Below are 24,041 nucleotides of genomic sequence, written 5' to 3'. Positions count from 1 at the left end.
TCAATGAAGTCAGATGATGCTTTTCTTACCGTCCTTTCTGCTGACAAGTGAGCCAAAAAAAAAAAACAAATAAAAATTTGTCTGATAAGATATTGTGCCACAAAGACTAACTGAAAGTGACTTTATCCTTTTACATTTAAGGATCTGCGCATAATAGCAAATAATTTAGTAATTGAGCACCCAAATTTACAAATGAAAGACAGAATTATTGAAAAATGCAAAACAACTATACAATATAGCTTTTTTGCCATTCTCTGTGCATACCACTGAATGTCTTCTTCCACTATAGTTGATGGGAAGAGCTGAAATATGAGCAATGAGCTATGGAAAACATTGGTATAAAAACAGCTTGTGTCTTAACCAGGTGAAATATTACTTCATATGCATTAGTATTAATCTGTTGTCTAGTCTTTGTTGGGGTTGGTTTTAGGATTGTTGGTTGAAATGTGAATAAATATTTTGCTATTCCAAACTGGATTGAGATGCCAGTACGTTTAGTCCCTACTTTTTCTCTTAGGAATCACTAGAACTAAATCTAGGAATCTCCGCTGTGAATAATAGCTGCTCCTATTTATCTCAGTTATGGCTTTGGTTTGGATAAACTTTTATTGCAGTAAATAATTCTCAATCTCTGAACTGGCTTTATCCTGGTTATTAGCAAGCAATCCAAAAAGACTTTTAAGTTAAAGGAATATGTTGTCAGATCAAATATTATCCTTGGACACAACTTGGTTTGATCTAGCACAATACATAGATCTAGTTGTGGATTAATGAATAAATTATGATTCGCATTGTATGAACTCAATTACTGCTAAAGAGGTAGCAAACTAAATGTTTTCTGAGGCTCCAGAGTTTCTAAACAATTGGGCAGTTCAGATGAGGTTCTTTATTGGAGTAAAGGACTAGAGAGAAATAAAAGTATAAGGGCCATCAATGTTTGCCTTGTAATCCACTGAATTAAAATAGACTCTTAAATCCACAAAGATCCAATTGTTAAATTGGATTAGCCTAGTAGTAGGGAAGTTATAACAGGTTCCTCTTTTTTCCTATACTTTCGGGAACATGGATCACCTGATGACATTGTCAAAACAGGATTTGTTTACAGTGTACAAAATGAAATGGGTTCTTTATGCTTGCTGGAAACCTAAACCAAAGCCTGACTTTTGCAGGAAGCAAACCTTTATATAAAGTTTTTCCCCGCTTGTCCACCTGTTAGTAGTATGAGTTTCTATTTCCTTGAAATAAGTTGTTACAGAAGACTGAGCAGGAATAAATGGAATTAAAAGACTATACCTTGTTCCTATAAATAAAGTTACCAAATAGAACAAAAGCACTGCTTATTATGTGTGGAAATCAGTTTTATTTCTTTCCTCTTGAAATTAAATCAGCTACTTCCATTATCGAAGTCAGTGCTGAATTTCAATACTTTCTGTTGTGCTGAGTATTGGTATAACTCAACTGCACATTTTTCTATCAACACTAAAAAAACACCTTAGGTAGTTCCTTGACCTCACATAAACTATGTTTAACCTGAGATTTTAACTGACCTTCTCAGTCTAACTCAAAATGAGAATATCCTTGATCTGTTTTTAACAATCACCTAAGACACAAATTTTAATACAGCTATTTCTACAGCTAAACTACTTAAAGGCCTTTTTGATCATGAATTGCTGAGCAGACTTCCTCATCCAAAGCTGTACCTGAAGACAGGCCTTTAAGTCCTCCTAATTCATGGAATTCCATCTATGTTTCATATCTTGCAATAACTAATCACTATCACACATTTCCCTAGCCATTATACATATTTATATTGCTCAGAAGAATCTTTAGAGAACTTATCAGAAACAAGAATTTCAAATTGTACAAATGATTTATTTAAAAAACACATTAAATATACATTTTATATATATATAAATCAAAATTACTGCCTCTAAGACAGTTTCTCATTCAAAATTTTAGATTATCTTCATATTTACAACATAGTGTGGATATAGAAAATTGGCAGGTAACAGTCATTTGTCATGTGCTTGTTCAAATTATGATTCTTTTTCCAAAAAGAAGACATTCTTTTTAAATTATGATTCTTTTTCCAAAAAGAAGACATTGTTTATACTTTGGATTTTTCAGAAACCCTGGAATCCAACTTCACTTGTATCAATATCATGTTCCTTTCAGAAAAGAGAAAAAATAAAGTACATCATACATCATCATGGACTCTCCATTCCTAGCTTTTAAAATGTTAAAGATAACATTGGAACATATTTTTATCTGAAATTGACTTTAGTAAACAAGAATATTTAGAGATACTTCATCACCAACTCAGCTCATCTTATTAACTACCTAACTTTGTTTTTTTTCTCTGTATTGTACTGCCTCAAATTCTGGATATTCCCTAGTCATATAAATCAATGTACATAGAACTATTCTGAGGAACATTGCACTATGGCATTTGCTTTTTAAAGAGATAATAACCTTCATAAGGAGACCCTGGAGAGATTAGACACTTTGCATAACACTAACTACTTCTGGATGTATCATATAAAAATGCTGTACAGACTGTACTTTGGGTAGTATATGGCTGCTTTCATAGCATTAGAGTTATGTTCAGTTGTGAAATACTTAATGAAAACAACTTGAAATAAATACTAAATACTATAAACAAATTAAAATGATTAAGGAATTTAGACGTATCATTCAGGTTTTCTCAAATCATCATCTCCCTCTTAAGAGATAACCTTGGTGCACCATAAGGTGTTAAGACTAAAATCTACCGTATTTTTTGCTCCATAAAATACATTTCCCCCCACCACCACCAAAAGTGGATGGAAATGTCTGTGCGTCTTATGGAGCGAATACTGCGTCACAGACCAGGCCGCGGTGGGGTGAGGAGGTTGGGGCGGTGGCGGCGACAGGCATCAGCAGGGAACGGCTTGCCACCGCCACTGCCATTCGCCACTGCTGCTTGTCACCACCGCCATATACCACCCGCTTGTTGCCGCCACCGTTCACCGCCACTGTGGAACGCTGGAGCCTTCGCCGTCAAGCAGCTGGTTGGCGATTGGATCGACCTCCCAGAATACTGCCAATCAGCTGTTCCAGGTGACGGGGATTGCTGGCACCATTCACCGGCACTTGCCGTCTATCGTCGGCACCAATCCCCGTTGCCTAGAACAGCTGATCAGCGGTATTCTGGGAGGTCGATCCAACCAACCGCCGATCAAGGCTCCAGTGTTCACCAGTGGAGGCAGCAGGCATGGAGGAGACAGCAATGGCGGTGTTTCCTGTCGGCCAGCCCACTGATCTGGCAGGAGGCCAGAATTCAGCCGTCGCTCAGCTGACCGGTGGTGGGTGCAATGGAGCGGAGCCCTGATGACCCACCTGCTAGGGCTGAGACGCAGAGGCAGATATTTTTTTTCTTGTTTTCCTCCTCTAAAGCTAGGTGCATCTTATGGTCCGGAGCGTCTTATGGAGCGAAAAATATGGTAGCTTATTTCTACCTAGTTTTCAATCATGAATAAAAAATGCAGCCTGGTTTTATGCACCAGAGTTAGATGTGAAATTTGAAGAGGAAGGAAGAAATACATAAATGCAGTCTATATGGGAACATCACTATATTCAACTGTATGCGACTTCCTTTGGGCCACATAACTTTAAATAGTATCTTGGGAGCTGTACTACAAAAAAAAATGTGGCCATGGACAATGATTTGAAAAATCAGCAAAAAGTAAAATATATTTTAATTCCCACATACTCAGTGATCACCATCCCTGTGTATCTTCTAATTAAGGGTTAAATGAACCATAAAAATATTTCACGGACATACTCTTGCACACACACACAGAGTTATTGGGGGAGGAGAGACTGTTAATATTGGGCCACAGAACCTAAAGAGATGGATCATGTTAACCCACTGGCTACAAGGTTTAGATCATAGATAATTGTTTTGTAGAAACAAGAATGTACAATTATCTTTACCTTAAAAAAAAATCTCCTGGAAATATTATTTCAATATTCTTAATTTAAAAACTATATTTGTATGGTTTTATTATGCTACTTCCAAACTATGCTAAGATCAATAAGCTATCCACTTTCCCCACAATCTAATTTTATTTTCCTGTACAGAGTCTGCATTAATTGGGCTGGACAATCCATTGTTAAGTGACAGACAAGCTCTTAAATTGAAAAGCCACATGTCCACACCACTTAGCAATGGCAGTTCTGGCCATCCCAGTTGCTCTCGTTAAGTGACGACCACATGGGTCACATTACCACGATTTGTGACTTTTCAGCAGCTTCCACATTTTTTTGTCAGAAGACATCAGAGAAGGTCACAAACCACAATCACATGACCATGGGATGCTTTAAAGTCATAACTGTGAGCCAGGTGCGAAAATTGCGATCATGTGACCACAGGGATGTGACAGCCATAAATATAAGGATCAGTGGTAACTACTACACATTCAGCACCATCAAATGTTTGAATGGTTGCTGAAGAGTAGTCGTTAAATGAGGACCACCTGTAAAACCATTATATATGGCTGGAAGAAAAATGTTTAATAATTACTTGATTTAGCTTCTTGAACTCCACCACTTGAAAGAAAATATGCTCCAGTATATGCTTGGCATCTTGCTGTTCCTTTGGCAGTTTATTAGTTACCCCTAGGATATCGCCACATTTTCTGACATAGAATTCTAGATCATCTTCAGTACCTAATAAAATACAAAGAAGTATTACTACACATAGATGCAAATATTAATTGGACCCATGGTACCTATTTCTGTAAAGACTTTATAAAGCCTCATCTTCTAAAGAACATAAAGTCATTTGAAACATCTGTTTTTATAATTGATAAAAAACATTGGCACAATTGTACGTGAAAGATAGTTAACAGCAACTGTGGGGTTTTTTTTCATATAAAACATTAATAAGTGTTATCTGTCATTCTATCCAATGTTCACACATTTGTTGCTTTGAGCAACAGGTCTGGACCTGGGTACTTGCGGGACCGCCTACTACCACCAATAGGCTCCTACCGGCCAGTACGCTCTCATAGAGAGGGGCTCCTCTGGGTAATGAAATATTTCATAATGAAATATATTTTCTTGGTGTATTCATTACATACAAGTAATAATAGACAATTCCACATATAATAAATGACTTCTGTTTGTTTCTAACCTATTGGATAATTTTATTTATTTTGTTTATAACACTAATCATATATTGCAATAACTTTATATGTTTTCTCTGAATAATATCAATAATCTATCTTTATTATACAGATTTTTCTATTATCACAATATTGTCCCAATATTCTATAGTCATTTAGGAATATAGTGTCTCATTATTCCAGTTTACTTTCATATTTTAAAAGCAATTCATAACCAAATATGACTTACTATCAAAACTAGATTTAGTTTATCAAAACAATTCCATTTTTAAAAAAATCATGGGAACTATAGCACAGATACAGTTATGTTTAAAAATGAATTAAAATGTATGCCTTAAAGATTTAATAGAAGTCTTGATAGATGTTAAGAAATTATGTGAATTAGAAATCACTTTGCTAGAGATTTAAAACTAAGGACTGAATCAAGAAAAGGGTACTTTAAACCGAAGGCCAAATTGAATACAATAACAGATGTACCACCTGCCAATACTTCACATTTCTCTTGAATAGGTGGTCTAGCTACAATACTTCTGATCATCTTAAAAACCCAAAGTGGTCAACAACCCTATTGATCTCTCTAAAACAGGGCTATCAAACTCCTGGCCCACGCTAGCCACGCCCACTTTAGCGAAGGGGAAAGAAGTCCCGATATGTCATGTGACGACGACGCAACGTGAGTTTGACACCCCTACTCTAAAAGTAGTGATAACAGAATTTCCATGTCTAGGTTTGTGGGAAAGTCTCTCCTGATCAAGAATTTATGGCTTTGTTCCTCATGCTTTCTTCTCCAATTGCAAGATTTTCAAAATGGACTTTTTGTATCAAATATAGCAATCCTAAAATATAGGATCCCTAACATAAACTGTTAAAATAACAGGTCAAAATTACTTCTATCATAAACTCAGACATGGAGAAATTGTTATTTGGATATATTTGTGTAACATCTCCCAACCCCCAACCCCATATTCACTATTCATAAATTAATACTTCTAGAGAAAACAACAGAAAATTATAGATGCAAATTTGAAACCATAGCCCATTGTGGAGGATTCAAGTTGTTGAAGTACTCAACCATTCTGCAAATTAGCTTAGCAAACTCACCACAAATGTTTGAACTACTCACACTTATTTGTTATTTGGGCGAGACGAGCTTTCTCAGAAGAAAAAGTTTCATCCAAATCAAACAAGTCCAAGCTGGGAGGAGGCAACTCTCTGAAGGCTGGTGGAAAAACCTAATAAGCAAAAAGATGAAACAAAAATGTCTGATTTGTCCTTATTTGTTCAAAAAAAGGAATATTGGTGTAGGATACTAATCAAAGCATTTTAATATCCATGAGAAAGCAATTAGCTGTTTTATATATAACCTACTAAAAATCTCGATTTCTGTTAGCCTTTATCTGAAATTTTAGCCTTTCCCTCGACACTTGATTCACCTTTACTACAGGTATTCTAGTGTCTTATAATGTGCCTCCTATCCATCTTTTGTAATACTGACCCCTTAATTTAACTGATGTATTCTAGCTATTTTTTGCTAATGGATCAAATCTTATATCCAGAATCAAAATACTTGTTTTCCCTATACACTTATTTTATTGTAGTAACAACAAATGACATTGTTACTCACTGCTGGCTGGAGTGCAGGTAAAGGTGTTTCAAACTGTGGCTGAATTAGCTGAAGTGGTTCATATTTCACATTCAGCTGTTCATAAGACCTGTAGAATACAGTTAGCTTACATAATCTGATAATAAATGTAAAACATCAAATTGATAATTCGGAACATAATATTACTGAAAGTATATTCCTAAACACAACTGGGGCAACCTCAAAATAACTCTGATTAGGACTATACTGCAATAACCCTGTGGACTTCACATAAGGTTAATATTCTGACCTGTACAATTGAAAATATTCTATTTTTGCATCACAATCTAAAATTCTAAAGATTCTGATGCAGAAATAGAAACTTAGAAGACTTATAGAACTTGAGCAATGAAGTGCTATTGGTCAATAAGGAAAAGGGTGTTATATATTAAAGCCAGAGTCCAGAAATGATAATTCTTAAAATAAACATAGTATCAAGAAACAGGCTAATGAGAAGTTTTGGTTTTTAAAAAGTTACAACTAATTCTTAGGGAGATGTATAAACAAAGAAGAGATTGCTGTGCTAAGTCTTGCACTGAGGAAACATGGGTATCAGTCAACAAGTAGCACAGCAAGAACAACCATAGATCCAGGACTTTTCTCACAATTCCACTGGGAAACAATATTCTGCACAGAAGAGAAAAAGAAACTTTCCTGGCCACAGCCCATTATTATTTGCTCCTCTTTCTGGATCTGGGCTAATATAGCTCAACTCTTATAAAACTTTAAAACATTCTGGTGCATACATGGAAGTCCATTAATGGATTATTTGTTTGCTTTCTTGAGTGTTTTCTGAATATTATAATATTCATTGCCACCTATCCAAAATAGACCACAATTATATATACATTGTAGATTTATAGATTTTAGATTTCTATGCCAATGCATGCAATATTTAAATCCAATTTGTTATTGTGTTTTTTAAAAATAAGCTATTATTTTAAGAATAACAAATACTCTCAGATGCTGACTTAATAATTTTTGGAAGCGCTGTAGTATCTAGTTGGTAAATAGACATATCAAACAGTGTTGTAAAGTCTCGTGGATTCTCATCTCCCTCTTGCAGACAAACTCGTAACCGTTCCGACAAAGTGGCTATATCAGGAAGCATTGTATAATCAGAAATCTGAAAACAAAAGAGCAAAGTAGCAGCTGGGATTAAAAAAAATGGGTGTTAAGATATTTACATATCTAATATACAGTGAAGATATGTAAATATAAAATAAGTATATTTTAATTTCTAGTCAAGATGCTAAATTTAACAATATGCAGGTAATCCCAGACTTACAGCCACAATTGGGACCAGAATATGTTGTTAAGCAAGACAGTTGTTAAGTGAAGGACACCCGATTTTACAATCTTTTTTCTCATGGATCTTAAGCAAATCACTGCAGTTCTTTACTGAATCACATGGTCATGAAGCAAATCCAGATTCCCCACTGATTATGCTTGTTGGAAGATAGCTGGGAAGGTTATAAATGACAAATCACTTAGCTCTGGGGCACCACAACCGTTGGTTGCCTAGCGCCCAAATTTTAATCACATGACTGTGGGGATGCTGCAACAGTCCTAAGTGCAAAGACTGGTTATAAGTGACTTTTTTCAGTGCTGGGTAACTTCAAATGGTTGCTAAACAAATTGTTGTAATTTGAGGACTACCTGAATTCAAAACCAATCTGTTCCATTTTCACACTATGAGCAAATACATCTCCTAATGCAAAACTTTTGAATAACAAATGGCTTTAAATAACAAAATACTTTGTTCGGAATATACTCATGTAAACATTGATTGTAAAATTATTTTATTTTTTGTTGTGAAATCCAACTTGGAAAGGTGGTAGTGAAAGGGAAGCATTGAACACTGAAATAAAGCACAATTTATTTATTTGCTTAAATAAAACTTTTAACTTAAATTGTGACAAGTTATTAGTCAGGCCAAATACTGAATCTGATAACATGTCACGGCCCTGAGTTCTGTGGCAGAAGGGCGGTATAAAAAAATCTAATAAAATAAATAAAATAAAATAAATAAATATAATCTAAATTAGTTCAAAGATCATAACAAAATATTGAAACTTTGGCCATGGTAATTATAACATTTCAATAAGGAGTGGCATGATTCTCCCAATTGTAAAAGGTTTAAAGCTATTAAACATGTCCTGTGTAGTGGTCCTATTTTAAAATCAAATAAAAAATAGGAAAGGGCATCTATGTGATTAAAAATTTCATTTTGAAGCATATTTTTGCTCTTTGTGGTATGGCTAAAGCTGGGTCAGAGAAAAAATAGATCTTCATTATATGTCATAGAATCATGCTGCACAAGGCAAGGCAAAATACAGGGATAACACCTCCATTTAGAAACTTACATGGAATAAAACCCACAAGATTCTTGGGACACTTTAGTGCAAACATGTCTAGATGAATTCTTATTGAGAGAAAATGTATTTTTTTTGCATAAGTAGTTCATGCTCTAGTAGTCTTCTGACAATTTGCCCTGATTGTATAATCTCAGCAGATTTGCTTCATAATTGTTTAGATTTGTAGATATATTGTGACTCCCAACAGTTATTTACAAAGCTTTTTTTTTTAAAAAAAGGGAGGCTGATATCAATAATACATAATGCATGCAGGTTGATGCCACTATTTTTTAAAGATTTAGAATTATACCAGAAAAGAAATCACCTCTATGAACAATGTTGCTGACTTTTGCTGAGGACAAATGTATGAAATCAACTATTTTAAAATAAAAGTTATGGTTTTTGTAATTAAATAATCATCCAATAGAACTTGTTAAGTCATTCAAGTACTGAAGCAACTCTAAGCCCCATGCCAATTATGTTATCCTAAATGCAGAAAAATCAGCCTTAAATCTCCTTTCCCCCCCCCCCCTTTTCTTCAAAAGGAATTCAATTTGCATCTGTTGTGCTCAAAGTTTTTTATGGACAAGGCCCATGGTGAATTTCTCTTTGGAGCTCAGATGGGCCCATTCAGGTCATTCTTCTCAAAAAGGGTACAGTACCAATTTCTAAGGACCATCTTCCCATCTAATTTAATCAAATATGGTAAAGTACAGTAAAGTCAGTTCAATGCCATATTACTGAAACATTGACTTGGACATTTTCTGATTGGCTTAAGTTACTCTTTCCTACTGGTCTAGCTCCTCTAATACTGGTTGAGAACTTTAATTCTTCTTGGAACCAAGTATTCTATGAGAAACTAAAATTATTTGAGTTCTCAAAGGCTCTGAATAAGTACTATCCACTCTTAAGTAGCCTCCTCTGGATTTAACATACAAATTGACCTATCATCTTTGTCTATGTTTCTGAGTAGATCTACTCATCTAATCTGCCCAGTAAAATACTTCAACCAAGTAACAAACCTAAATTCAGGAGGAGTTTTCTTTGATCAAAGTTAATGTCCTCCCACCAATGTTGGGATGTTACTGAGGGGAGATATTGATATGCTCAGCTTGAGTGGAAGTTGTACTTCTGCAGTGGAGGAACAATTTGGATGCTGAATCATGTTGTTTTGTATTACTTCTACTAGGATAAAGCTCGGCAGGAGTTGCTATTTCCATTCAATCCTCCAGCTGTTATTATCAGTTCAGCCTGACTCCATCTCACAGAATGTTGCTAAGTGATGTTCTACGGTCTGCACAATATGCCTCAATCTGCCTTTAAGCAGTTCTTGCAGCCTCCTTTTTGATTCTGCTGATCACTTATTTTAAAGAATTATGGTTAAAAGGTAAATGTAGGTATTTGTCCAGCTGATTACCTATACCTAACTATTATGTTTTTTAAAATTAGCCTTTGATATCTTCCTTTAATTTACCAGTAGGAATTATATTTTTACCTGAAATTTATTCGTTACATCTATATAGCTTTAATTTCTTTAAGGTTTACAATTACACTAAAAAGAAAAATCACATGTAAGTACGAAACGTTGCACTAATTTTTTAACTAATTAATAAGAGCCTGGTGGCTCAGCAGACTAAGCAGTGTGATTAACACCAGCTGTCTGCAATTACTGTAAGTTCAAATCTCACCAGGCTCAAGGTTGACTCAGCCTTCCATCCTTTCTAAGGTAGGTAAAATGAGGACCCAGTTTGTGGGGGCAATAAGTTGACTTTGTATAAATATACAAAAGTATGAAGGCTATTGCTTAACGCATTGTAAGCCGTCCTGAGTGTCTGGAGAAGGGCGGCATATACATCAAATTAAAAATATTTTTTTAAAAAAACTAATTTTACATTCCAAATATTTATCTGAAAATAATTATATCTTGCTTCTTCAAATTTATTTGTTTGTGACAAAAATGATATATCATTTCCATTACATGATGCCTTATGAATTCGTTTAATTTTTGTAATATTTTATAACAACTTATGGTTTGTGCAATAAAGGTTATGTACATCAACATATATACATACAGTATACACTTACTTCTGGATCTTCTGCATCTATCTGATTTAAGTGAATGTCATTTGTTGTAAGCCACTGGAAAAGTACCTCCTAAGAAACCACAGAAATTTGTAACATTTGTAAAGCATTTAAACAACTATCATTAAAAACCTGGCCCCACAATTCAATTCCTTCATTCCCTTTATCTCTGTGAAAGTTTGATTACCTTTAATGGGCTTTAAAACTTTTTATTGTATTAGTGAATTAAGTGTATGGCCTAGCAATCGAGTATTAAGTGTTTAAAAGTTCTTGAATTGCCTGGAAAATATTGTATCTGCATTAAATGCATTCTCCCCAATTAAAGTAACTGTAACTGTCAAGGACAAAGAAAAAATGGTTTTTAGGAAAAAATGTAACACAAAAATTGGCTGGCTTAGCATCAGTGTATCAAAAAACAAAACAAAAAAAACCAAGAATACAGTATATTTGATTGAAGCAGTATTTAAGACTCATGAATCCATGCATACATGCATGAACACATAATAAATAAAGGTCTGAAGGAAAGGATAAAGCAGCAAACCTTTCTACCTGCATTGGTTTGAATATGCTCTGTTACACTGAGCTTCAGGGGAAAAAAATTACCAATCTTTCATTTGTAAGATTATAAGATTAAACAATGCCTCACCATGATTTTGGTATTTTCTTCTTTTTCCAAATACTGATCACTGAACATATGACACGATCCCAATACTGCTAATTTGCCACCTTGAGTCTATCAAATAATAAACATAGGACAGCACATGTATGAATTATAATCATCTAAGGGAAAATCTAAAATGTGCTATCTAGATTAAGTTGATTCAATTTTAAGAGTGAGGTATATTTTTTATAATATGTAGGTGATATAATGAAGAGAACCACTAATCAACATAGAGATCTGAACAATTGCTATGGTTATTGTGATATTATTTTAAATTAACATCATTTTGTTGGCAAACAAGGATTAATCAGGATTTAAGTAAGGCACCACTTTTAAGTTTACTTTTCTTGAGCCAGTAAAAAAATTAACAGCATACACAAAGGTTCCATATCTCCTTGTTCGTTTTAACTGATCTGAGAAACAGACAACAGATACAGCCCTATAATAGGCACATTTGGTTTTAAAAAAAATCCTCCAACACTCACTTCATTTACACACACACAAATGTATAATACTGCATCTCTCTCTCTCTCTCTCTCTCTCACACACACACACACACACACACACACACGTCTGTATTCTGATCTGGTCAACTGCAAATAGATGATATCTAGGCCTTGAAACCTAGGTCTAGATTTTAATAATACCAATTTCTAAGGACACGCAAAGCACGTGCGCGAAGAGAACCGTGGTAACACCGGTTGGTACCCATCACTGGTATGGAGCTTTCTTGGAACTGCTGAGAGGACTGTGTTGTAGACTAGTGAAAGATAATGTCATAGCCCTCCTCCTCTGTTGAGAGAGGGCTGTTCAATTTTGACATAGATGGCCTCTTTGGCCCCTCTTTCAAACCAGCGGTCCTCTCTGTCCAAAATGTGGACTTGCTGTCTTCAAAAAAGTGGCCTTTGTCTTTTAAATACAGATAAGATTGCTAAATCTAGTCCTGATAGCTTTGTTCTCCTATGTTGGGCCATGCGTTTATGAAGTGATTGTTTTGTTATTGCTAGTCCTCTATGTTAGAAGAATCTCACCTGACTGACTGCATTCCCTAGATAAGGATAAGATAAGGCATCAGGGATTCTGGGGTTGGTTAGGCCTATGCTGCTTTTTGCAGTGCAAAGACTAAACTCCTTAACACCTCCTTCCAGTCTAGCAGGAATTTCCCCCACAACTTTAAAGTGTTTTAACTTTAGCAGTATCTATTTCTAACAATTACTAAAGCAGGTGGGCAAGGGAATAGAGTACTTGTTAATATCCTTTTGTTTGAAACCATGTCATAGTATTTTCAAATGGCAAAATACAGAGGAAATATATTTTATCATAAAGAACTAAAGTTGGACAGAAGTTGTAACTCAGTAACGTACCTTGTAAGGATAAAAAGCCAAAATGGGTCTATTAAGAGGAAAACACACAGAGCCTGTAGACAGAACAGCCACTGCAGGTTTCATCACATTTAATGTAGCACCAAACGGATATACAAAAGTCAGAGCCCTAGAAAAAGGATGCAAAGAATGTCATTGCCAATTTTAAAACATTGCAGCATTGTGCATTTCCAGATACAATATACTGTAACAATACTTCCCTATAAAAATGGTCTCTCACTTAAAAAAAACCCAACATGCTCAATGTAGCATACAGGATACTTACTGCGAATCATTTCCACCAGTATCTTCATCTATTATCCCAGTCACTGTTTTTCCTGCAGCTCTGCTGATTTCCCTTATTGGGGGAAATACAAAATCAACTGAGATTAATATTTTATAATACAGTGATTTAAATAAAATTTGCCTGAAATGACTTATTATCCACAAATGACTTACCGATTTAAAACTCCATTAGACACCAAGGCTTCTTTAGGATGGAAATATTTATAATATACATTTCTCACCACAGAATCTTAAATGAAAGAAAAACAAATAGTTACTGAAGTGTGTTGCTTCAAAATAGAGATTCCATTTCATGGCCATAATTAATTCCATTTCAAATCATGAATCTATGGTCAGTGGTGGATATACAGTTCTAGCAAAGTAAAAATGCAGTTAAACTAAATGAGAGAGGTGCGGTGGTACAGGAACTCTCTTTAGTAGGTCCATTGTAACAGCTGTCTTTCATTGCTTTCATGCTGTGGGCACTGCTATTATTCCAAGCACACTGCAGCTTGACATGCTATTCACTATAAACCAAGGCCCTCCTGTTATCTCATGCTAGAGCTTATTATGTATGTATGGAAAGTGGAATAGGTTGCTGATATTTTAATATGTAGGAAAGTTACAGCCAAAATGGAATAGCCATAGCAACAAAAGCAGTATAGCAACATATGTTTAACTAAAAATCATACTGTCCAATTATTAGGAGAGCAACCATAACAAATACGACATATTCAGATGTAAATGTAATATTATTTAATAGATTTATTTACTGCTTCTTATATCTATGTTTGTTTCATTCATTCCTAAAACTTATCTAACTGCCTGAAGTCAATCAGATTCTTGACAGCTTATAGAAATCATTAAAAAAAATACCAAAATATGTACAATTAAGAAGAGTCGTCACAGTATACCATACAGTGGTATCTCTAAGTAGTTTTACCATAACATAAAACAGACAATAAATTGAAATAATATAAAATCAATGCAATGAAAAAGTCACATAAAGATAGTTACCATGTTTTTTGGACTATAAGATGCACCTAGCTTTTGGGGAGCAAAACAGGGGAAAAAAATCTGCCTCTGCCTCCCAGCAATTTGCCTCCTTGCAGCAAGCAGCAAACAGCCTGGTCAGCTTCAGCACAGCCTGATTTAGCATGAGCAGCTGATTGGCGGTTGGATCTGCCTTCCAGAATACCGCCTATCAGCTGTTCCAGGTTGCGGGGATCGCCACCACCGCTGCCACCTATCACCACCTCCGCGCGCCCCATTTTTGGCCTCCGCACGTCCCATTTTCAGCCCGTTCCAGGCGGCGGGGATATGGCCTGGAACAGGTCGAAAATGAGTGCGCAGAGGTGGCAATAGATGGCAGTGGCAATGGGTGGCTGCGATCCCCGCAGCCTGGAACAGCTGATAGGTGGTATTCCGGGAGGCAGATCCAACCGCCAATCAGCTGCTCGTGCTAAATCAGGCTGTGCTGAAGCTGACCAGGCTGTTTGCTGCAAGGAGGCAAATTGCTGGGAGGCAGAGGCTGGTGGGTGGGGGCCGGCGGGTGGGTGGGGCTTCAGCAACATTCGCTATATAAGATGCACAGACATTTCCACCCACTTGGGGGGGGAGTGTGTCTTATACACCAAAAAATACGGTATATGTTCTTGAACAGGATTATTTCCAGAATCAACAGATATTAAGAATAAAAACACTTGTCAAAACTACAACCAAATTTACCTTTCTTTTTCAGACAAATATAAAAGATGTCGAAATAGATATTGAGTTATAATTTGTTTTCTATTTTGAACTAGGAATTTGGATACGTTTTGAAAACTGTTAAAGTAGCAAATCTTTTTCATGTTAATTTATTACCATTATTGACCATGATCCCGAACTCTTCTAATAAGAAGTTGATGTTAGTATCATAACGAGATTCACCACCTTCTCCCAGCAACACCAAGATATTCCCACCACTTTCTAGGTATTTCTTTAGAACTTCAAACTGAGAAGGAAATAACAAGCAGAAAAAAACTAGTCTTATTGATACAAAGTTGATTTCAAACTTTTTTCTTAGTCAATAAGAATATTAAGACAATCTTGAATATTAAGACAGTCATACTACATGACTTGTAATATTTATATTTTTTAATATTTCCAAAATCTCATCTATTTTTAATAAGAAAATGATCAGATTAATCCTACAATTTTATTATATTTTAAAAAGTCAAACAGAAATTTACAAGCTAATAAACAATCTGTTCCTTGGCATATAGCAAAATGTACACAGAAAACGATTTTGTTTCTCCACCAAAATATAAATCTTATGATGAATATTTAAGTTCTTCTCAATATTTAAGATATCATTAACCTCTGAACAATAAACAGATAATGTATTTAATGCTAGCACATACTTCAGCAGCTGTAAACTTTTCTCTGGGTCCTGAAGTAATCCATAGTTTTACTCCTGAAAGTTTCTCTGAAGTGAGTTCATCTTTTAAGCTAGGAACAAGTAAACAAGAAATCTTATTCCACCATTTAAAAAATAAAAAAAAAAAGCAATCTGTTTTAAGGAAAACTTTATGACATGTATATTAATTTATTAATATACATGATTAATTTATTAATCAGAACAAAGTACAGATTTCAAAAAAGACATAAAATATGATGAATTCCACCTACCTCTGTATTTTCCAGTTACTACGAAGTTTTTTTTGTAAAATCCTATAACCACTGTTCATAGTAAAAATTTCCTTTTTGGAAGCATTGAAGATAATAATATTCCGAAGATCTCCTTCCATAATTATCTTAAAGATGAAAAAAGTACAATTACATAAACAAAGGAACAGCAAATTAATGTTATAAAATGTCAATTAATTACTGTATATTTTCTCTAGCTTAATATGCAGTATAGTATTTTTAAAAAAGATTAAATTTGTTATCTTATTTATAGCAATTCTAAAAACAATATTATTAGATGCGCAGAGTATTTGAGTATTTATTTGAGATGGGGAGTCATATAAATTCAACAAATAAATGAATAAATGAATGAATAAATGAAATTATGAGAGTGAAAATTGATCTAATAGTCCCATTATAACAAATAATAATTAACATTCATAATGTTTTCAATTATATTTTCTCACTAAAAACACTATATTTACATAATGTACTCTTAAAGTCCTACAATTAAGGGAACCAAGTATGCATATAATGTGAAAATGGCATGTTGGGAATTAGGATATCCAAAATTCCATTGTTAGAATTCAATTTGAAATACATCCTTATTGCCCATTGAAATTTTCCCTGTTGGGGGAGGACAGAAAGAGAGGTGTGAAAAATCCTATTGCTATATAATTTACAGGAAATTAAGAATTCATAATTCCTCTGTTTAAAGCAAAAAAGCATCTCCCAACTTCCTTTTAAGCAAAAGTGAAAAAAACTTTATTTAAATATTATTTTTTCCAGGCATTCCACCAATGAACAAATATTGATTTAGTCATAGACAACTGTTATGAAATTATCTTAAATTGACAAAAATATATTATTAGAACATAGAGGTCATATTTACAAAACAACTTCAAAAACTTTAAGAGATTCTGAGAATTATAGCTGCAGGAAAGAAAATAGAATTTATAATGGGTGCCCTGAATAATCAGACAGAAATGATGAAAGGATTCTCAGAGGAGTTAAAGAAACTTACAAGTGTGGTGGAGGAAAAACATGATGAAATAAGAGATGACATTGTTTATGCAGTTTCAGGATTGGCTACTCACATGTTAAAAATTGAGGAGAGAGTGCGGGAAATTGATGATGCTAATTTGGAGATTGCAACTAAACTTGGAGAGGTTATGATACAGACAGAGAAAGTGGATGACGAGATGGTTATGTTACAGTACAGGTCAATGGAATTTGCCCTGAGGCTGAGAGGTTTGAAAGAAAAGAGTGGTAAAAATTTAAAAGATGTTTGCTCCAATGCTTTAGCAGAGCTGATTCCAGAAAGGCCAGAAGATGTGGCAATTCAAATGGACAAAATTTACAGGGTCAATTCCTGGCTGGCAAAACAAAAGCAGCTACCAAGAGATGTGGTGATCTACTTTACAACAAGGAGAGTTAGAAATGACATTTTGCAAGCGTCTTATAGAAATAAGATTAAAGTGGAAGGACAAGAGCTGGTGGTCCTGAAAGAGCTTCCTCCTAAAATGTTAAGAGATAGAAAGCAGTTTGGCTTTTTGGTGAATGAACTAAGAAACCAGCAAATTCAGTACAGATGGGATGTCCCATTTGGGATAATAGTGCCATACGCTGGGCAAAGACATCGTTTAAACACAGTTGGAAAAGCAAAAGATTTTTATGCCAATGTTTTAAAGGTTGGAAGGCCACCCTCACCAGGGGGTGCTAGAAAGCAATTGGAAATTACTCAACAAGAGAAAGATGGAGGGCAACCACAAACCTATGCTCAAGTGTTAGCTGGAGGAGCTATTCTGGAAGAAGATCCATTACTGACTGGGGGTCCACCACCAACCTTGGAGTCATTAACGATGATTCAGCTGCCAAAAGATCAACGACTGACAAGGGCTACCTATAAACAACATATGGCACAACAGCCTCAAGATTCAACTCAACAAGCCCAAAAAACGCAAGCAGTGGGAGGAGCTAGGCCGAAGTCTAAAATGGCGGAGGAGGTTCAGCTGATGCTCTCGAAGCTTGGAACGCCCAGAGATGGCAAATAAATTTCTATCTTGGAATGTTAACGGTTTAAATTCTCCACAAAAAAGAAAGAAAATATTTCATTATTTGAAGCAATTTCAGAACGATGTTATTTGTTTGCAAGAAACGCATATTAAATCTTCAGATCAAAAGTACTTGATAAATTCGAAATTAGGTACACACTTTGTGGCATCAGCACCAGAAAAGAAAAACGGCCTAGTAATATATGTTAAAAGAGGCTTAGTGGCCAATTTAATTGAGGCTGATACTCAAGGTAGATATATTGCAGTTGAATTAACAACACAGAGTGGGAAGCTGCTTGTAATTGGGGTATATGCACCTAATCAACAACAAGATAAATTTTACAAACTTTTACATACTAAAATACTACAATGGGATTATAGATCCTTATTTTTAATGGGTGATTGGAATGGGGTATTAGATACCCAGAAAGATAAGAAAAGTCTTTCCAAGATCTCAATGCGTGCTAAGTTGCCTAAATCTTTTTTTGATATTTTGGAGGATATGGAGCTTAGAGACATTTGGAGAGAAAGGAACGTATTGGAGAGCGATTTTACTTTTTTCTCAGATAGGCACCAATCTTTTTCAAGGATTGATTTTATATTAACTACAAACGATCTTTTTTCTAGGGTGAAGAGTACGAAGATATGTCCAAGAACTTTAACTGATCATAGCCCGGTTTGGGTGGAACTAGAGCAGGAGAGAGGGGAAAGGAGGTCTTGGAGGCTAAATGAGAATTTATTCAGATATGAAGACAATTTGTGTGAGCTTAAAAAACAAATGAAAGAATTTTTTATTAATAATATGAACAAAGGAACTTCAATGGAGATGGTATGGGATGCGTGTAAGGCTTATATGAGAGGAACATTAATTTTTTTGAATAATAAACATAGATTAAAACAACAAAATAGACGGAAAGAGATAGAGGAGGAAATTAAAAAGAAGGAACAATTGCTTATAATTAATCCGGGAGATAAAAAGGCAAAAGATATGATTAATATTTTAAGAGAGCAATTTAATATGTTAATGGCGGGGCAAGTCGCAACTAGCATACAATATGCCAGACATAATACATTTTTTAATGCTAATAAACCTGGGAGATGGTTGGCTTACACGATGAGGAAAAAACAGAAATCACGTATTATAGACAAAATAGAATTTAGAGGTAAAGAGATTTATCAACAGAATTTAATAAAAAAGGCTTTTTTGGAGTTTTATACAAAATTATATGCTAAAGATGCAATTCAAGATGTTGATATTGATAGATATCTAAAGATGGAGATTCCTGAATTAACGTTGGAACAGAGAGATAGATTGAATCAACCTATAACTTCTGAGGAAATTGTTGGAGCAATTAAACAATTAAAAATAGGTAAGGCTCCGGGAACAGATGGACTAACAGCTGTTTATTATAAACATTTACAATCCGAAATGTTAGAACCATTAAAAATTTTATTTAATAAAATACAATTAGGAGGAGGAGTACCACCTTCTTGGAAAACAGCCTTTGTTTCACTAATTCCAAAGGAGGACCGAAATTCCATTAAGCCGGAGAATTATAGGCCAATTTCACTTCTGAATACTGACTATAAGATTTTTGCTAAAATATTAGCTAATAGACTAATGCCAGTTATGCAACAAATAATTCACAATGATCAATCTGGGTTTATAAAAGGTAGACAAATGAGATATAATGTTAGACAAATTGTAAACTTATTGGAATATTTGGAAAAACATAATCAAGTCCCTGCAGCGTTTATATTTTTGGATGCAGAGAAGGCATTTGATCGTTTGAACTGGCAATTTTTGTTTAAAATAATAGAGAAAATGCACTTTGGGGAATATTTTACACAATCAATTAGAGCGATATACCAGCAGCAATCAGCACAAATCATAGTTAATGGAGGTTTAACAGAGGCTTTTAAAATTGAGAAAGGAACAAGACAGGGGTGTCCTCTGTCCCCACTATTATTTATTTTGACTTTGGAGGTATTACTGAATAAGATACGTGATTCACAAAAATTGAAGGGTATTGTAATTAGACAACAAGATTACAGATTAAGAGCCTTTGCAGATGATTTGGTTATTACCTTATCTCAACCTATAGAGTCGGCTCCATACATATTGGATATAATTAATCAATATGGGAAAGTATCAGGATTTAAAGTTAATTCACATAAGACAAAGATGATAGTTAAAAATATGACTACATTTGAAAGAGACAAATTAGCAAGATTAACAGATTTTGAAATAGTTAAAAAAGTTAAATATCTAGGGGTATACATAGCAGCTTCAAATACAAAATTATACAAAAACAATTATGAGGTACTTTGGCAGAAGGTACAGAAGGATATGGTAAATTGGAAAAAATTACAGTTGTCTTTATTGGGAAGAATTGCAGCAATTAAAATGAATGTTTTACCTAGATTTTTATTTCTGTTCCAAATGATACCTGTGCTTAAGAAAGATGAAAATCTGAGAGAATGGCAGAAAGGTGTTAATACTTTTATCTGGGCTGGGAAAAAACCCAGAATAAAAATGAAAATTATACAAGATACACGTGAAAGAGGGGGTCTTAAAATGCCTAATTTAAGATTATATTATGAAGCAGCGGTTTTATCACAAATCAGTGATTGGTTTAATTTAACTGAGGGGAGAATTTTGAATTTAGAAGGTTATGATTTGTTATATGGATGGCATGCCTATTTGTTATATGACAAAAAAGTGGATAAAGTATTTAAGGTTCATATATTAAGAAATGCTTTGTTAAGGGTTTGGGGGGAAAATATCAATATAAGTTAAATTATAAGATACCTTTATGGGCAAATCCTAGACATGCAATAGAAAATATAAGTATAGAACAAAAACAGGAGGTGATTACCTATAAAGAGCTTCTTATTATGGAAAGGGGGGTAATGTATTTGAAATCTTTAGATATACTGAGAGAAGAAGGTATAACTTATACATGGTTTCAGTATGGTCAACTTCAAGCTAGATGGAAGGAAGATCAAAAAATTGGCTTTGTGCAAAATGAGGAGAATCTGGTAAAACAAATTAGAGATCAAAAACAAATGCATATTAAAAGGTTGTATAATGCTTTATTGGAAATAGATTCTGAGACGGAATTGGTTAAAGACTGTATGATTAAATGGGCACAAAATTTTCAAGAGCCAGTAATGATGGAAACTTGGGAAAAGATTTGGATTAGAAATGTGAAATTTACACAAGCACAAAATTTAAGAGAAAATTTTTATAAAATGTTTTATAGATGGCATTTAGATCCTAAAAAATTATCATGTATGTATTCTAATGTGCAAGCTAAATGTTGGAGATGTGACTGTGATGATGCAACTTATTATCATATATGGTGGACTTGTAGAAAAATCAAAGCATTTTGGATAAAGATTTGGTGGGTGATGCAGAATATTCTCAAAAAGAGACTGAAATTTACTCCACAGTTGTTTTTACTGGGTATAACTACGGACTGTACAGTTGCAGAGACTAAATTGATTTTGAACTTGATAACAGCAGCAAGATTGTTGGTAGCACAATACTGGAAGAAGGACTTTTTGCCTACTATTGATGACTGGATATTGAAAGTAACTAATTTAGCTGAAATGGCTAAAATTTCAGCATATCTGAAGGATCACACACAAGAAAGGTACATACAGGACTGGAGAAGATGGATTGATTATATACAAAATAAGTATCAGACCAAAAAATATCAAATAGCTTATGAATGATTTCTTTTATTTGTATAAGCGTTATATAAGTGACATTAGAAGTATTATGTTTAAGAAATAGGATTTTATATATGGGGGGTTAAGAATTTTTTTTTATAGGGATGTTAGTTTAATGATTGGTTATGCAATTTAGATTATTGTTAAAGATCAATAGAAATACCTTGTGTTCTGCTCTGGGAAGTCGGGGAGGGGGAGGGGGGTTGGGGGGGGGTTGTGGGGAAAATATGTTTGTTTTTAAAACTTTTTCAATAAAAAAAAAAAAAGAAAGAAAATAGTATGCTCTTTAATGTAATTCTCAGCATCTTTTCTGGATTACAATTCTTGGTGAAAAACCATGAATTATATTCCTATAGAACTCCACAATTTGTGCAATGTAACTATGCATTTGCAGCTAGAAAAATAGAATTATATTGATCAATCTATGCCTATCCTTGAGGAACAGAATTAAAGGCTGGTTCAGGCATAATTAGGGCTATCCTAAAAAAAGGAGGACATCAGGACACATCATCCTTTTTAGGATAGCCCTAAATTACGCCTGAACCAGCCTTTAATTCAAGGACAACTTGTCCTAACGTCCTCCATCTGGCAGGCACAGCATTAAAAGTAAATATTGTTTGGCTTTTTTAGTATCTACTGTACAAGCTGTCTCTTCCTGAGCAGCTTTTCTCTGCAGCAAAACCTTCTACCCCCAAAAAATATATAGTCACTGCAACTTAACAAGTTCTCACTGAAATTGATCCAACTTTAATCAGTTACATACCAATCATTTTCTCCTAACCCATTCTAGCACATTCTTGACATTCAAAAGCCAGTATTTCTGATGCTAGAAAAAATAATTTCATATTCATGTAGACCAATGACTTTTTTTTGGTCCCGGATGCCAAGAAAGTTAAATAGTGTATCCTCCTTTACCCCTTTCTAATTGTCTGTGAGCAATTTGGCCTGTTCAGAAATCTGGTAATCCTAAACCACAACGGGCCTCTTTGCTTCTGCATTAACATGGGGTAAAAACCATTATAAGTTTATGTTCTGCAACAAACCATGGTTAAAAAAAACATCTCCAACGGTAGTAAAAACTACTTTTCCATATTAAAATTATTTTATGACTATATGTCCACACAGAGAGGGAAATTATCATGTTCTCTGTGGGTGTGTCCCTATGTTGCTAACAGGGGATTAAAGAGACATTCAGCATGCCTACCTTCTAGAGAAATGAAGTGTCCAAAGACCCTTGGACTCGATGAGGTTTTTTTGTTCATCACCCTGATGTTAAAGACTTCTTGCTAAGGAAGTGTTGCCACATATTCTCCATCAAAGGGCTGATGAAAAAAAAAAGATTTCCTTTTTTTCAGGCAGGAAGAGGAGGCTCTTTGCATCCGTTTAATTCAGGAGTGGGGAATCTCTTGTTTTTCCAAAAGTTGCTAAACTACCGTTCCCAGCATCCTTGGCGGCGGCAACAGTTGGAAGAGCCGGCAGTTCATCAGGCATACTTTAATACAGAGGTCTCCAATCTGGCTGAGGAATTCTGGGAGTTGAAGTCCACCAGTCTTAAAGTGGCCCAGATTGGAGACCCCTGCTTTAATACTTCTGCAACGGTTGGGACTGGGAGGAATTAAAGAATAAACTTTACGCATAAATGGGAGAACCTCCTCTTTGAGGTAGCACAAGCATTGCAAAAACCATCTTCCAACAACCCCTAAAAAAGGGACGTTCGAGGGGGCTTGTACGCACCCGCAAGGCCAGCCCGGTTTTCCTCCATGTCAATGGACCACAGATGCAAGGACGGCAAACGAGCGCTTATAGTTGAGTCTCCACCGTATTACTAACTCACCCTTTCCCTTCCAAGGAAATTCATTTACCTGCGGAGTCGCCACCATTTTTTCGCGGTTCCTCGATTAGGAAACCTCGGCGGCGGCAGCAGCGGCGGCAGCAGCAACATGCGGTAACTAAGGGCCGCTCCACCCTAGCAACGCGATTCTCTTCCTGCGCGTGCGCAGAACGCGGCTTCACTGTAAACCTCCGG

At 35.0% G+C, this 24,041-nt stretch overlaps 1 protein-coding gene across 2 annotated transcripts; it reads right to left on the bottom strand.

Annotated features, from left to right (window-relative positions):
- Window positions 1-1,948: 1,948 nt before the first annotated feature.
- On the bottom strand, window positions 1,949-23,926 carry IFT52 (intraflagellar transport 52). Of its 2 annotated transcripts, none has more exons than XM_070939964.1 (14): window positions 23,878-23,926; window positions 16,227-16,351; window positions 15,959-16,046; window positions 15,420-15,549; window positions 13,731-13,806; window positions 13,558-13,629; window positions 13,275-13,401; window positions 11,896-11,982; window positions 11,253-11,321; window positions 7,782-7,936; window positions 6,793-6,880; window positions 6,292-6,400; window positions 4,565-4,710; window positions 1,949-2,168 (listed from the first exon to the last, which is right to left on the bottom strand). In XM_070939964.1, exons 1-14 carry the CDS (start codon window positions 23,893-23,895, stop codon window positions 2,124-2,126), a joined length of 1,335 nt encoding a protein of 444 aa, XP_070796065.1. In that variant the 5' UTR covers window positions 23,896-23,926; the 3' UTR covers window positions 1,949-2,123. The 2 variants fall into 2 exon arrangements, with proteins under 2 accessions (XP_070796065.1, XP_070796066.1); XM_070939965.1 differs by lacking the exon at window positions 23,878-23,926 and adding an exon at window positions 23,220-23,329.
- Between the last annotated feature and the right edge of the window lie 115 nt (window positions 23,927-24,041).

Source organism: Pituophis catenifer, unplaced genomic scaffold (genome assembly GCF_029215685.1).
Source record: "Pituophis catenifer annectens isolate HBS135680 unplaced genomic scaffold, rPitCat1.0.hap2 SCAF_3, whole genome shotgun sequence".
Lineage (NCBI taxonomy): Eukaryota > Metazoa > Chordata > Lepidosauria > Squamata > Colubridae > Pituophis > Pituophis catenifer.
The sequence above is the reverse complement of the archived record's forward strand: the minus strand, read 5'-3'. Positions and strand labels throughout refer to the sequence as shown.

Coding starts and splice junctions, on each gene's coding strand:
- IFT52 (XM_070939964.1), bottom strand. Junction 6,881..7,781: donor GCGCTTCCAAAAATTATTAA/GTCAGCATCTGA, acceptor TGTATTCTACAG/GTCTTATGAACAGCTGAATG. Junction 6,401..6,792: donor TACCTGCACTCCAGCCAGCA/GTGAGTAACAAT, acceptor TTTGCTTATTAG/GTTTTTCCACCAGCCTTCAG.